The sequence below is a fragment of the Danio rerio genome, chromosome 4 (assembly GCF_049306965.1).
Source record: "Danio rerio strain Tuebingen ecotype United States chromosome 4, GRCz12tu, whole genome shotgun sequence".
Lineage (NCBI taxonomy): Eukaryota > Metazoa > Chordata > Actinopteri > Cypriniformes > Danionidae > Danio > Danio rerio.
Genome location: NC_133179.1, coordinates 47,884,475 through 47,900,053, shown reverse-complemented (window position 1 = coordinate 47,900,053; position 15,579 = coordinate 47,884,475). Strand labels below are relative to the sequence as shown.

The following is a 15,579-nucleotide window of genomic DNA, read 5'->3' as shown; positions in this document are numbered from 1 at the left end:
GTTGTATAATGGTCTAACGGTTTTCTTTATTTGTGTTTGATTCTGCTGTTGTTTATGTTTAGACTTTCAGTTACCTGTTTGTGAGTTAAACTGTTAATTTTGTTAGTTGTCACCATTATTGAGGTTCATATGCTGATTATTGATGTCTCTTTGAGTGCGATTGACACCATAGAGCAGTGTTATTGTCCAAGATATTCTTAAAAACTTCCAGAAATCATTGCCATATAAAGACATATAATGTAAAACAATAGATTTAACATTGAATAGGAGCAGTACATTTTATTATACGAAATGAGAACAGACTCTGCCATTTAATAGCAACATGAACATCACCAGATCTTATTTAGGTTTTTGGCTGACTTGCCTCAACAAAGGAGCTTTTTATACAAAGTTCTTAACAATTGCAGCAGCCAAGATATATAAATGTTAAATATGACAGGGCTAAGAGCCCAACTAAAGCAAACTCTGTTCTCCATGATGGTGACGTAAAACTTTCACCTTTTTCTCAAGAAGAACTTTAGTAGATGTTATACAAAAATACATGTATTATGTAATCAGTGTAGCTGGTGATGATGTTTGTAGAGTTGTTTAATCATCCGCTGATCATTTAAATGATTTAATCATTTGTTGTTCTTCAGGTTATTTCATTATAAAGCTGTGACTAAAGTTTTTTATGTTCTGTTTTTGTTTTTTCCCTTCAGTATTTCTTCATTTGCTCATTGTTAATCCTCAATTATCATTTAATTAGTCAGTTAATTAATGAATTTACTTCAGCTTTGCTCCATGTTTCTTGAACACTCAGTAGTGTGGACACTTCAATTAAAACTGAAGTATAGGCTCTGGGGTTTAAAGGGTTAAAGGTGTGAGAGGTAAAAACACAGTGTAAAAATGTATTTTAACAGTAATATACTGTTAATTTAAACTACGGAAGTAGACTGTAAAAAAACAGTATATTGCTGGCAACCACAGCTGCCAGTAGATTACTGTTAAATCAAGGAAAAAACAGTATTTTACTGTAAAACCTGAAGCTAATTTCTTCTGTGTGTCACCGTTGTGGAGGAGAGTAGAGCCAGTGTATGAGTTAAAGATGAACAACGAACTGCTGATGTTATTCTGCATGTTTCTCTATTTAAAGATAGCGGCTGTTTAGTGGCTGATGCAGTCAGAATCTCTCTGGTGATTCCAGATTTACATGTATGTGTGCTGTTGTGAAAAATAAGACATTAGAGTTAAACCGAACTTTTTTAATTAACTAAAATAAGTTATCATTATAAGTATGCTTCTAAGCATATATAGCACATTACTTCATAAACTCATTCAGCAGTTGACCAAGTTGAGGCAGTTGCTTTCAGTGAGCAAAATGAGTTCACTTGAGTATTGTGTAAATCAATGTAGTCCATGTATTTTTACAGCAACATACTGTAAAATAACAGTACATTGCTGGCAACTGCAGCTGCCAGTATTTTACTGTTTTTTAACGGGACAATTTTTAACAGTGTAGGTCAGCAGGGTTGTATCTATATATTCTGCGTTCTTAACAGAAACTTCATTGGCTTATTTAGCTATAAGAGAACAACTTTGGAGGACAAACTACGATTGTTGGTTCCTACATTGAGATTATTACCAACAACAACATACAAAGAAAAACCGACTGAGGCCATTTCTCATCCCACTTCTTCATTGAAGACTGGAAAGGTGAGTTGCACATTCTGAATTTACACTCAAATAATATCTGAATGCTAACATTAAAATGTAAAATCTAAACATGTGCATGCATTGTTCAACAGTGTATTAAGTTTTTCAGTCATTTTTAAAAGCTTTTTTACAACTATTTAGTTATGTGTTTGTTTGTTTGTTTGTTTTGTTTGGTTATAAATATTGATTTTATCCTGACAAATGGACTGTAGCCCAAATAAGTTTCAACCTATTACGTATTTAAATTTATATAAAAATTTGATGTTTCCCCATTCATTACAAATACAAAACAAAAAGCAGATAAATTATAAGGTGGAAAATGAGGGAGAAATGTATCGATAAGTCATGACTCATAATTAAGAGTGAGTAGGGGGAAAAAGCTAAACAAAAAAAGACTTTTATTGTGGAATGGTGGTGTGACGTCATAAGGCTGCGCCGCTCCCACACTGTGATTCAACTGGAGAAAGGTTTGTTTTAAAGCTTGTACACAGATGTAAACAGACTGATTAAAATTTCAGTGTGTTCATTTAATGTTAGATGAACCTGCTGTTGACAATATTATTTTAACCCTTTATACAAAGAACTACTATTTTACTCACTGTAAGGTCTATTGTTTGAATAAGATAGGATCAACTTTATTTGTCCCGAGAGGAAATTCTTGTCTTGTGCAAATAAGTGCTACAACGTTGCTGTAAGCAGACAATAAAATAAATCAAACAAACTAAACAATTAAGAACATACCTAATAATTGAATAAAGCAACAGTAAAGTGTGTGATAAGTGTTTTAGTGAAGGTTTAATTTATTAAATAGCATATTGTCACTCTATTCCAAGTATACATCAATAAAATTTGAAAAATGGAGTTCTAGTTTACATCGGCTGATTTGTGGCTTTTGTTGCTTGCTCAGACTTACATAATTTCTGTTTGTTAATGACTCATATAAAAAAACTGTTGAAGCAAGTGTTGAAATTATCTTGTTTTTGTTCAGTGTTTTATTTATTTTAAACAGGACATTTTTTTATTGTTTTGTTCATTTTAAACAGGATAAAGTGTCCAAACGCAGAGAAAAACTCCTGCTGAAGCGACTGATCTCCACACTGTTATAAAGATGGCGTTTATTAAAGAGGAGAGTGAAGATGTGAAGATTGAAGAAACATTCACAGTCAAACAGGAAGATCTGCAGGAACAAACAGGTTGGTTTTCATCCTCAAACACCAACTCAGTCATTTGATCCTCATTCAGATATATTTTAATTATAGGAATACTAAATTAAATCCATCTTGCAGCCCTGAGTGTGCTGCCTAGTTCTCCTAAATGCACATAAGCACTCATTGAAAGACAGGAATGAGTTTCTTTTGTTATTTGTTCTGAGGTCTTTTGTCATTATTTCAAGTATTATTAGTCTCCCATTTTCTCTTCCTTCTTAAGGTTATTGCTTTCCTTGTTCTACTACTGTTTGTAAAGCTTCCATGAGCACTGGCACTATGTAAAATAAACAAAAACCATAAATTAAAAGCGATTAACTGAGCTGACGATATTTGACCTTCAGTATTCTCACAGTGTTGCAGTGATAGTGTTAGCTTAGTACTTTCCACTTGCATATGTCCCATTGATTCCAATTCCCCTTTTTTAATTAACTTCATGGGATTAAACTTGTTTCTAGTAGTTGTTTCTAGTTCTCACAGATAGTATCTGAATTAGAATTACATCATTATCATAATAACTAATTACCAGGGCTATTGTGTTTAAACAGGGTTTCCATGGAGTCTTAAAATGTCTTAAATTCCAAAATCAAATTTTTAGGCCTTAAAAGTCTTAAATTTACTGAAATATTGTGTTGTATTTCTTAAATCTTTTTTAAACAAGTCTTCATTTTCCATTGTTCATATTTTGTTACCCAGTCTGGCCAAAACCCATACAATCACCAACAATCCATCTCAATAAAACTTTAAACTTTTTTATTCAAAAAGGTAATTTTAAGTCTATTTATCATAATGGTTTAATTATTTTCCTTACAATAACATTTGTTTAAACGTGCTCCATGTATTTACTGCTGAGGACATCGACCTGGACAGATTGTTGTGCATAGATTTAATTTATTATAGTTTTTAAAACATTTGTTAATTTTTTTATTTTAAAGATAATTTATTTAATTTGTAGAAATTTAAAGTTTATTTTGGAAAAAGAGTGTGTGGATACAAGTAAAGCTTGCAAAGCTTTATTTACAAGTATTATAACAAAATAATAATATAATATTTTGTTTTATTATAATATTTTTTTGATAGGACAAATACAAAGTCCGGGCCATTTGAAAAGATCTTTAGCCTTTAGCCCTTTATGAGTCTAAAATTTCATTCATAATGGTCATAAAAGTCTTAAATTTAACTTGGTGAAACCTGCAGAGACCCTGGTTTAAAGTATGTTAGAAAACATGTATGCCCCAATTTTAAACATGCTGAATGAAATTGACACTAAAATAATTAATCATCATAAAACCTTGTACAGTATTCTAAACTATGTTGATGTTTTGGTACGACGTGAGACAAAACAAACAAATAATAGTGGAACAATAACGTTTAGCAATACCAGTGGCGGATTTAGGCATGGGCAATGTGGGCGATCGCCCAGGGTGGGATTTTTTTGGGGGCAGCAAAAAAAATGTCCCCTAGTGAAAGCATTTAGATACGATTACTTTATGCAAATGTATTCATTTAGAGTGAATAAATAAAGACATTAGGGGCCATTTACATTTGGCATTTTTTGCACGTGCGAGTTTGTTATTCTCAATGTGCAACTGAAACATCGCTTGTGAAAGCAAACTGATGCATGCGTACAGAAAACCAGCACCTCACACATGCTCCTGTGTAAATCCCGGTTGTTTGCATTCACGCCAAAAAGTTAAGCGTCGTTCATGCGCCATGAAACCAAATTAACAGCCTTTTGTGCAGAAGTGTCAGCACACAGCGAGTTTTGCATTGTTTATGTAAAGTGTATGTAATTTAACGATGGTGTTACTTTCACTAAGCATGGCTATAAAGCAGAAAGGAGGGATAAAGAGTCAGGGAGGTAAGACAGGTCTAAAGGTCTGAGACAAAAGATAATTTGGTAACACTTTACAAATATAACTACACACTATAAACCATTTATTATGCATTAGCAAATACTGAATTCATTATTTGTTTAGCAATATCTGTTTAGCATTAACTCTAAATTAATAAGCGTTATTAAACAGTTTATAACTGCAGCTACATATGCTGTATTCCTGACTTACAACCACATTTATAATGTGCTTAATAATTATACTTTCATACTTTGTTAAGGATTAATTTCCTATTACTAAATTAAGTATGGGGAGTTAAGCGCAATGTTTATGATAATTGGGGGCAGAGCGGGCCAGAATCATGATGGCAGCAGGTCAGATGATTGTCAGACCAAGGGGAAATGTCCTTATGTCTCCCTATGGCCAGTTTGCCCTTGAGTTTTACAGTTTTCTATTGTTTATTATTCCTGGTCATTTCTCCAATAATTGTAAGTTCTAAAACAATAGCATATAAGATCAGGTCACTGCTATGATATGATTGACAAATTATGTATGTCACTGTTTGTCATTGTGCTCTGTTTATTCTGAGAGCTGAGGCTGAGTATTTGTAGAGCTTTTAACTCTTGAAATTATTAACTCTGTGTCATTCTAACACTGAAGAAACAGAATCCTGTGTTATCTGTAATCTCCTTTCACACTGTTCATGCTATACCTGATGTTCATTAACAGACGTTTCACAATCACAAACCCCGGGTTAACATTTTTATTTGTATATTTATGTTGTCAATGTCCCTGACTGGATGAACTGCAGGTCACCTTTTTAGATGGCATTTCTGCATCTTGTCGGGTTAACAATATCTGCAAATTAGGAGAAATACTAGCCTTTTAGAAAGAAGCTATTATTATACCAATACCTAAACCAGGAAAAGATCATTCAACTAATTATCGTCCAACAGCACTTACCAGTTGCCTTTGCAAAACAATCGAATGAATGATTAATGATCGATTGGTGTGGATTTAAAAAAAACAGAAGATTAATAAATATCAGTGTGGGTTTAGAAGAGGGAAAAGTACTCTTGACCATCTTATACGATTAGAATCTTTTGTACGAGATGGTTTTATTAAAAAAGAACACATGCAAGCAGTTTTTTTTTTTATCCGGAAAAGGCCTTTGACATCACCAGGAGGTATGGTATTTTAAAACATTTACACGAGATGGGTGTTTGAGGAAATTTGCCTAATTTTATTGCAATTTTTTTTTATTCAATAGAGTTTTTCGTGTGCGTATGAAAACTATATTATCTGAATATATGAGCATATATAGCATATATGAGAATCAGGAGTGCCCCAAGAAAGTATACTATCAGTAAGACTATTTAGTATTAAAATTAATAATATTGTAAATGTTAATGGGAATAATATATTTTGTAGTTTATATGTAGATGATTTATGTATTTGTTATAAAGGGAAAAATATGTATACAATCAAGAGACAAATTTAAATATGTATAAATAAAATATATGACTGGTCAGTTAAATGTTTTTAATTTTTCCAAGTTAAAAACTGTATGCATGCATTTTTGTTTTTTAAGATCTAAGCATTTAGATCAGGAGCTTTTTTAGATAGAGCAACTATGCAAGTTGTAAAAAAGTTCCTAGGAATGAGTTTTGACAATAAGTAGTGTTTTATTCCTCATATTAAAGTATTACGAATTAGATGTTTTAAAACAATCAATGTATGAACTTAATCTTAAAAAGGTAAAATAAATAAATAAATTAAGACCTTTGTAATGAAATCCAAGACTTTGTATAATAAATCAAGGCTATTAAAGCCTTAATTTAAGATTATCAAATTTAAGACTTTTTCAATGCTTTTAATTGTACTCTGGTTAGGTTTTGCATATAAATACTTGCGCTTGACACATTTGTTTCAGACTGTTATTTGACTATTACATTCTAAATGATGTAAATTCTAGTACATCATTTTTTAACTGTACCTATAGAACCTTATAACAGCACTAAAAGCAGCATCGAAACAGTCTCCTTATAGTCATTTCCCCTCTTAACGGTGATTGTCAGACTGATGTGGTGTATTAATCAACTATTGTGGGTTCTGAAAATGAACAATAATGGTGTTTCAGATGCTGGACATTCACTGGCACTAGATCCTCATTCATCAGTTTAAGAGTAAATCTCTCTTCTTTGCCATCCTCTGATGCGTTTAGGTTTTGCTATACAACGCGTAATGCGGACGTGAAGAACTATAACTTCTATGTCTATATTAAGCGGTTTTGAAACAATTTACATTGTAAAAGCACTAGATAAATAAAGATGAATTGAATAGAATCTGCTTAAATGTGTACACGTTAATGGACACAATATAATCAGATTTATTTTACATTTAATTTGCATCAAAATTACAGTGTGTGTAGCCAATGTTTCCAGTGTCTTTTCAGTTTTCAGCTTTTGATGAGAGTTTTTAAGATTTAATGAAAACTGTTTAATTTATTGATTTCAGACTTAATTGAAGAGAATGAGGAGAGTAAAGAGGAGGAACATCATGTCAAAATTGAGGAAAAAACTCATTTACAGACTGATGATATTTTGAAAAGGAGAGACAAGAACCGTTTCATCTGCACTCAGTGTGGAAAGAGTTTTGGAAGAAAAGGCAATCTTAAGACTCACATGATGATCCACACTGGAGAGAAACCATTCACATGCACTCAGTGTGGGAAGAGTTTCAACCGATCATCACACCTTAATGAACACATGAGGATCCACACTGGAGAGAATCCATTCACATGCACTCAGTGTGGGAAGAGTTTCAGCCAATCATCACACCTTAACTATCACATGAAAATACACACTGGAGAAAAACGATTCACATGCACTCAGTGTGGGAAGAGTTTCAGGCAGTCATCATCCCTTACTCTACACATGATGATCCACACTGGAGAAAAACCATTCACATGCACTCAGTGTTGGAAGAGTTACAGCCGATCATCACATCTTTATCAACACATGAGGATCCACACTGGAGAAAAACCATTCACATGCACTCAGTGTGGGAAAAGTTTTAATCGCTCATCAGACCTTCATCAACATATGACGATTCACACTGGAGAGAAACCATTCACATGTGTTCAGTGTGGGAAGAGTTTTAACTTCTCATCAACCCTTTATAAACACATGAAGATCCACACTGGAGAGAAACCATTCACATGCACTCAGTGTGGGAAGAGTTTTAACTTCTCATCAACCCTTTATAAACACATGAAGATCCACACTGGAGAGTAACCATTCACATGCACTCAGTGTGGGAAGAGTTTCAGCCAATCATCAAACCTTAATCAACACATGATGATCCTCACTGGAGAGAAACCATTCATGTCTAATCATCTTGTTTAATCCCGCCCCTTTTCGCAGCGGCGTACAACAGAATTTCGCATACTCAATAGTGATGGGAAGCTCGGATCATTTTACTGACTCGGATCTTTGAGTCTCGTTCATCGAGATGAACAAATCTTTTTCGAGTCATTTCGTTCATTTGGTTAAATTTGACAAAATATTATTAAAATGTTACGATTTGCTTTCAAACACATCTACAACTGCCCCAGAAGGTTGATCACACGACAAATAAGTCATAAATAGAATATTATAAGAAGAAGAAAATAATAATTCAATGTTTACCTGCTCTTTTGTCTATAGGCATTGTTGTCTGTTTGCTCAGCTCACCTCTTCATGTCTTTAAATGTCAGTGGTGCGTTCACGTTACAATGACAGTCACATATAATCTTAACCAATGTACACAGTCTGGGGCGATAGGAGCCATGATAATTAGTTCACCTTTCGAGTCTTCTGGTTCTTGAGTCGTTCGTTCATTTCGTGACAGAATGACTCAAACTTGAGGACTTGAGGGTTGAATAGATCAATTCTTTTTCTGGCTCTAAATGCATATGATTAGCGAGGCTTCAGTCATTCATGTGGACTCGACTCGATAGAGGACTCGAAAAATGAACTGACCTTGTCTCGCACTACACAACGTGCGCATGAGCGAATTAATGAATCTTTTAGTTCATCTGAGTCATTCATTCATTTTGTCACATAACATGAAAGAAAGCATAAGAGATGAGTTATTTAATAAATCAAATAGTCTTTGTGAATAGTTTTGTAACATATGATGCTGCAAGGATTAGACACTTAAACACTGTTTAATTTTTGTTTATTGTTTTATTATTATTATTAATATTTTACCAGAAAAGCTTTTATAACAAATCAGATTACTTTACAATCACAACACTAAAATAATCAAAAGAAAAACAATAGTGCACATCAAGCTAGGCTTTTTAATGAATAAAAACAAGTAAGCTTTAAATTAAATAACGTTTTTGTGCCATAAAATCTTTATATGAAATATGGCAACTCTTCCCAGTAGATGTTTTTATGAAACAGCAATTTAAGTGAAAGATAATACAAATAAAAATACAAAGGCCACAGCGCCTAATGAGCTTAACAACTTGACTTGAGAATAGAAAAGTGCATTTTTATAAAATGTTTAAAATTAAATAAGCTTTAAAACAACACTGTGTGGCTTTACTTCTTGGACTTGGCTTAAGGTTTGTTAGCATTCAAAAACACAAGCTCTGAACCTTTGGTAGGCTGAGTCTGTTTCTTCGTGTCATTAGTTTTTGGTCGCAGGATAAAAGATGCTAAATGAGTAAATGCAAATGAAATCTTTCTTTATACAAATATTAGACCAATACATAAAGTCTGCATAGAAAAACATTATTAAACAAAAAATGGGGTATAAAAGAACAAATTACAAATCACTTATACTAGATATATATACTAGATATAAACCACATATCCAGTAGAAAAAAAGTAACAATAACTTAGTGACAATAGGACAGACCTTTTTTATTTTTTACAAAATGCTTTTTAGGTACACATTGTTTGATGATTTTATGAGAAGTTTAAAATATGATCATATGATGCAACAAAATTCAGTTTTACATAAATATTATTGACTGAGGTTCTCGTTGCAGAGTACAGTGGAACTACAGTTTAAGAATAGAAATGCACATAATAATGTAAGGATGGCTATATCTCTCCATAATATTCAAATCTGCAAACTGTTATGGAACTCCACACGAGACAAGAGCATGAGAATGGTCAGGCACTAAAACAATAAACTTTCCAATGTGAGAAGAAGATCAGCTAGAAAACCAGTTGTTCAGGTTGTCTTGATCGTGCATCCTGAGCCCCCCTCTTTGCCCTGGACTTTACCTTCTCCACCAGAGCAGCTCACTCACATTTCACACCGAATGTTTAAGTTTTTAATATGGTGTATCTTGTGGCTTTATATTCATGTTTGGTGTGATTTTAAATGTCTCTGTGTGATTGGTAAAGTGGTCTTAATTTCACTGTAGTATTTTACAATCTCCTTTATATCAGTTAATTTGGGTTTTGACTTTGGGTTTAAGATCTTTGCCAGATGCTCCACTCCAGGCAAAATGGTCTTCGCATCAACTCATGACCAGGCAAGAGTCTTAGTGAAGCTTTTATTGTCTTGAATTTATAATGATTTGAGTATTTAGGCAAAGGGTGCAGAAGTGTCCGTGGGATCCTGTAAATGGGATAACTCATTGCAGGTTGTGAGTCTCTGAGCTCTGCATCAAGACTTATATGCTGCAATGTATTTCTACATGGTCAGGTATTCCTCTTTAACTCTTAAATGTATCTTTGAGTAATTGATGTTGTACAATCTTGAGTGGCTTATTTTGTTTAATTATGTGAAAATCTTTTCCTAACAAATAAATGTACAATTCTTGTTTAACTCTAATATCTCCTGAAATCATTTAAATCTAGTAGACTGTTTAGGCTGATGTTTCCGCAGTCTACGACCAGGATTAGTCATCCATTCAGGCGCAATGGATGGAGCATGGGCACAGCATTAGAGACCTGTTGATTTCTGACAATCACTGATGATATAATCTAGGGGTATGATATCATCTAGGAGCTAAATCAAACTTTCTTTAAGTATGTGCAAGCATGGGGCGGCCTATTATTACTGAAAAGAAATTAGCTTTCAGTTATATTCTCTGACTAAGCTAAATTAAACTTTCTTTAAGTATAACCAAGCATGAGGTGGCCTATTATTACTTAAAGGAAATTAGCATATCTGCTAAGAATCGGAACTGGCGAAGATGTGTCCGTGAGCAGATGAAACTGGCCAGCATACTGACTCTAAGCGACTTTAAGTAAACGATGAAACATTAATTAAATATAAGGATTTATTGGGTCAATCAATCTAAATTAGACCTAATCACAACCTATAAGGTAATCAGCTTGAATTAGATGAATCTAAATCTAAAATTATTATAAATTGGAGTCAGATTAAAATTCAGAGCTAGAAACAAATTAAAATAAATTATAACGAACAAAAATATTTCTTTTCACATGTGCTAAAAGGTTTACATGCATTTAACCTTCACCCATGCTGTTAGCTCCGTCATGGGACTAATAGATGGACCCTCATATGTGTGTGTATTTATATAGTTTATAACCATAACAGTTCTACAGTTTCTTCTATTTCACTTGTTGATTTCTATTTTATTTTTATTTTTTTTATTTAAATAGTGTATTTATTTTGTTAAAGAGCCCATATTATGGGTTTTTGAAAATGCCCTTCCATGTAGTGTGTAACACAGCTCTAAGTAAAGTGAAATATCCAGCTGAGGCTTAAATCTGTAAGTGTACAGTGTTTAAAACTGTTGATTCATCTATAAAAGAGTCGACTCATAGTGCTTCGAATGAGTCGTCTTGATAACGGGTCATTAGGTGTTTCGTGATGTTGTATCTACGAAACACAAGTAGTTGCGTGCGCAAACCCGGGAGATTTGAAACCTGCGGCCTCGCCCACTAACACAGAAAAAAAGCCACACACACACACGCGCGCGCGCCGGTCGAATGTGATGTCACACTGTGCAGATGGATATTATTGAGTCTCTACCCAAAGATGAAACCTCAGCATTAGCCCAGCCTTGAGCAGTTTAAGTGCTTCTGGAAACTTCATGCTTTAGACTGGGTGTATATTACATGCTTAATAATTAGACTGTGTGTGTGTGTAGGCCTATTATTATTGTAGCACAGTGCTTCCATTAGATGATAAGTAAATAAATAATTTAGTTTTACTAGCAGTTTATATATTTCATTTATTGTAAAAAGTTCATTTGTTGTTGTTTAAAAGATGTATATGTGTGTGATGGTATTTTGTATAATACCTAGACTGATAGCTGTATAAAACCCTCCTACTTTCGAGGTAAAGTGTACATTATTGGTTCACGTGAATTTGGGGGAGGAGCTAAGATCCTGCACGGGAGAGAGAGGGAGAACGTGAATGCGAAACTGACTGCGCCTCGTGTAGCAGAGCAAACTTAAGCAATTAAGCCGGACAGGTTTGATTTAAAGATTTATTGTGGTTAGGGAGTGAGTAACAACAAATAAGATATTCAGTAGATCACTGTGTAATGTTTGTTGTTTTTAAAATGCTCCCAGCATCAGTTAAAGTGTGTGAGAAAAACGTGCATAAGTGATTGATTAGCAGATCGGGAGACAGTAGATACTGTGAACGAACTTTACATCGACGCGGATAACGACGACCCACCCAGCACGAGACGTCATTTCGACGTCGTTTTTTGGGCTAAATCAAGTCGGCCCGTCATAGACTTTATTTAGCCCAAATTTCGACGTCGAAAATTGGTCTGTATTTGGTCCGTCGGATTTGGTCTAAACATAGACCAAATATCGACGTGGTCTTTGTTTTGTCCGTCGGATTTGGTCTAAACAAAGACCAAATATCGACGTGGTTGTTTTGCCCGTCGGATTTGGTCCAAACATAGACCAAATATCGATGTGGTCTTTGTTTTGCCCGTCAGATTTGGTCCAAACATAGACCAAATATCGACGTGGATGTTTTGCCCGTTGGATTTCGTATAAACATAGACCAAATATCGACGTGGTCTTTGTTTTGTCCGTCGGATTTGGTCCAAATATAGACCAAATATCGACGTGGTTGTTTTGCCCGTCGGATTTGGTCCAAACTTAGACCAAATGTCGACGTGGTCTTTGTTTCGTTCGTCGGATTTGGTCCAAATATAGACCAAATATCGACGTGGTTGTTTTGCCCCTCGGATTTGGTCCAAACATAGACCAAATATCGACGTGGTCTTTGTTTTGTCCGTCGGATTTGGTCTAAACATAGACCAAATATCGACGTGGTTGTTTTGCCCGTCAGATTTGGTCCACATTTAGCCCAGTATCAGACTTGAACATATGGTTAAAAAGAATTACATAAGTTCCTCACAAAATGTTTTACATCTATTGCTTTTTTCCAGTCCAATGTAGAATGCAAAATATATTTATATAGCAGTTCAGTGCCATTACCTTTCAATAATGGCAAACAAATAACGACGTTACTGCTGTTAACTCCTTCTCTATTTTCCCTTCTGCTTCATGCACTGATGCATATACTTTTCATTTAAGTTGATTTATTAATAAGGCAAAAGATTGTAACAAATAATGTAAATTTAAATTTGAAGTCCATCAACGTAAAAAAATAGATTAAATAAAATAGGGTAGAAAAAACAAAATCGTAATACACTTTATAATGCCATTTTCTTTTATGATTTAATCTATTTATCTTATTATTAATAAATCATAAATGTACTATAATCCTATTTGCTGTAACAATAGGCTAAACAGGATGCTCATCAATACATATTTTTACAAATAAATTAAAAGGTTAAATTATTTTACAAATCCTTAATTTTTACATAAAAACCAATAACTTCATTCCTTCTTACCTCGGGGGAGCTTTTTCATATTGCCCACTCACCAGACAACAACAATACAACATTTTTTAGTGATGCGTTTCATAGCTGAGAAAGCATAGTGTGTTTAAAAACAAAAAACATGGTTTTAACAACCCAGGCTCATTTACATTCAATATATTAAAATGAATAACGTAAATAAAGTATTGTCTTGCTTTGCTTTGATCTTTTCTCTTACTCGCGTTGCTGCGTGTCCCTGACCTGTGTGAACAATATCGAGAGGTCAGTAAAACTGAACTCATTTCAATATGATTTGAAATCAGTGTAAAGTGCTGTCGATTGACGTGTTGTCCTTTTCCCTTTTAAATATGCCAAATTATCATATGTGATCTCCTCAACTGACAAGGGAAAAACGTCAAAAACATACTAGATGCTTTAAACTGTTCACTGCGGTAGTGCAATGCAAAATGGAAAATTTAGGATTCAATAAAGAATTTTAAATAAATATTTGTGAATACAAGATGTTTCAGAGTGCAGGTCGATGCACACACATACACTGTAAAAAATTGCTGTTAAAAAACGGTCAGATTCTACGGTAAAATAATGTTTTTTCACTAAAACAGTAATATTCTGTTAAAAACAGTGCTTTCTGGGTAACATTTTTGTTTTCGAGAAAGTAACCAACTGCAGAAAACTGTGAGCTAACAGAGTTCAGATTCGATGTTTTGAAGTCTGTGTTTGAAATCACACTTTGTGTCCTTGTTCACTACTTCATACACTAGTTAACTAATATAGTTCACCTGACAGTTTTAATGAACACTAATGAGTGAATTCAGACACTGATGAACACCTGCTGTTAATAATCACAATTACTGAAGAAAATAAACAAGAAACACAAACAGTGACTTGAGTTACAACATTAAATAAAATAAAATAAAACAGCTTCAGTCTCAGCAGAGGATCATTAAACAACTCCACAAACAACAGCAGACACACACTTATTACTGACTGATTTGACTTCCATACTATTCTTATTGAGATCCAACAGAAATTAAGGTGTTTTTTGTGTCACCGTAATGGAGTGAGGGGCTGGTTTAGTTGGGCTCTTCACCCTTGAACTTATTAATTCAGACTCTCCAATTACTATAATAAAGACTTAACTAAATGCTTGTATTATAGCAATAAAGTTGGAAAGTCAATAAATAGAGAAACCTATTTGTCTGAAATTAGTTCTGATAAATGTTTGGATATAAATCTGGATGAAGGGCCTCATGCAATAGATTTTATGCTTAGTTGCAGGTATTAATTTAATTAATGAGAAGTGGAAACAGAAAAGATCCCTCCGTAATTACTTAACAGTTCAGAAATAACATACAAAAACAGTTCAGTTATGACAAATACACACTCAGACCTCATGAATCTGACCTTGTATCTCAACAATGGTAACATCTCAAATGTTTCATGCTGCAATGCATGCTGGGAGTGGCACAATACAAATATCCCAGCATGCATTGCGCTATAAATAAATGTTGTATAATGGTCTAACAGTTTTCTTTATTTGTGTTTGATTCTGCTGTTGTTTATGTTTCGACTTTCAGTTGCCTGTTTGTGAGTTAAACTGTTAATTTTGTTAGTTGTCACCATTATTGAGGTTCATATGCTGATTATTGATGTCTCTTTGAGTGCAATTTACACCATAGACCAAAGTGTTATTGTCCAAGATATTCTTAAAAACTTCCAGAAATCATTGCCATATATATACATATAATGTAAAACAATAGATTTAACATTGAATAGCAGCAATAAATTATATTATACTAAATGAGAACAGACTCTGCCATTTAACAGCAACATGAACATCACCAGATCTTATTTAGGTTTTTGGCTGGCTTGCCACAACAAAGGAGCTTTTTAAACAAAGTTCTTAACAATTGCAGCAGCCAAGATATATAAATGTTAAAAATGACAGGGCTAAGAGCCCAACTAAAGCAAACTCTGTTCTCCATGATGGTGA

At 33.8% G+C, this 15,579-nt stretch overlaps 2 protein-coding genes across 3 annotated transcripts in view; both read left to right on the top strand.

Annotated features, from left to right (window-relative positions):
* The first annotated feature begins 1,548 nt into the window (after positions 1-1,548).
* The window catches only part of LOC101887036 (uncharacterized), a 491,406-nt gene continuing 477,375 nt past the window's right edge, over positions 1,549-15,579 (top strand). The window contains exon 1 of the mRNA XM_009300496.5: positions 1,549-1,695. The gene's annotated coding sequence lies outside the window, so the exon portion shown is untranslated. The remainder of the gene's footprint in view (positions 1,696-15,579) is intronic.
* LOC137490883 (uncharacterized) lies at positions 2,109-10,576 on the top strand. Of its 2 annotated transcripts, XM_073947952.1 has the most exons (3): positions 2,109-2,162; positions 2,739-2,888; positions 7,253-10,576. In XM_073947952.1, the coding sequence occupies exons 2-3, from the start codon at positions 2,804-2,806 to the stop codon at positions 8,029-8,031; spliced, it is 864 nt and encodes a 287-aa protein (XP_073804053.1). In that variant the 5' UTR covers positions 2,109-2,162; positions 2,739-2,803; the 3' UTR covers positions 8,032-10,576. The 2 variants fall into 2 exon arrangements, with proteins under 2 accessions (XP_073804053.1, XP_068075975.1); XM_068219874.2 differs by lacking the exon at positions 2,109-2,162 and having other exon boundaries at positions 2,737-2,888.

Coding starts and splice junctions, on each gene's coding strand:
- LOC137490883 (XM_073947952.1), top strand. CDS start 2,804: ATGGCGTTTATTAAAGAGGAGAGTGAAGATGTGAAGATTGAAGAAACA. Junction 2,889..7,252: donor AGATCTGCAGGAACAAACAG/GTTGGTTTTCAT, acceptor TATTGATTTCAG/ACTTAATTGAAGAGAATGAG.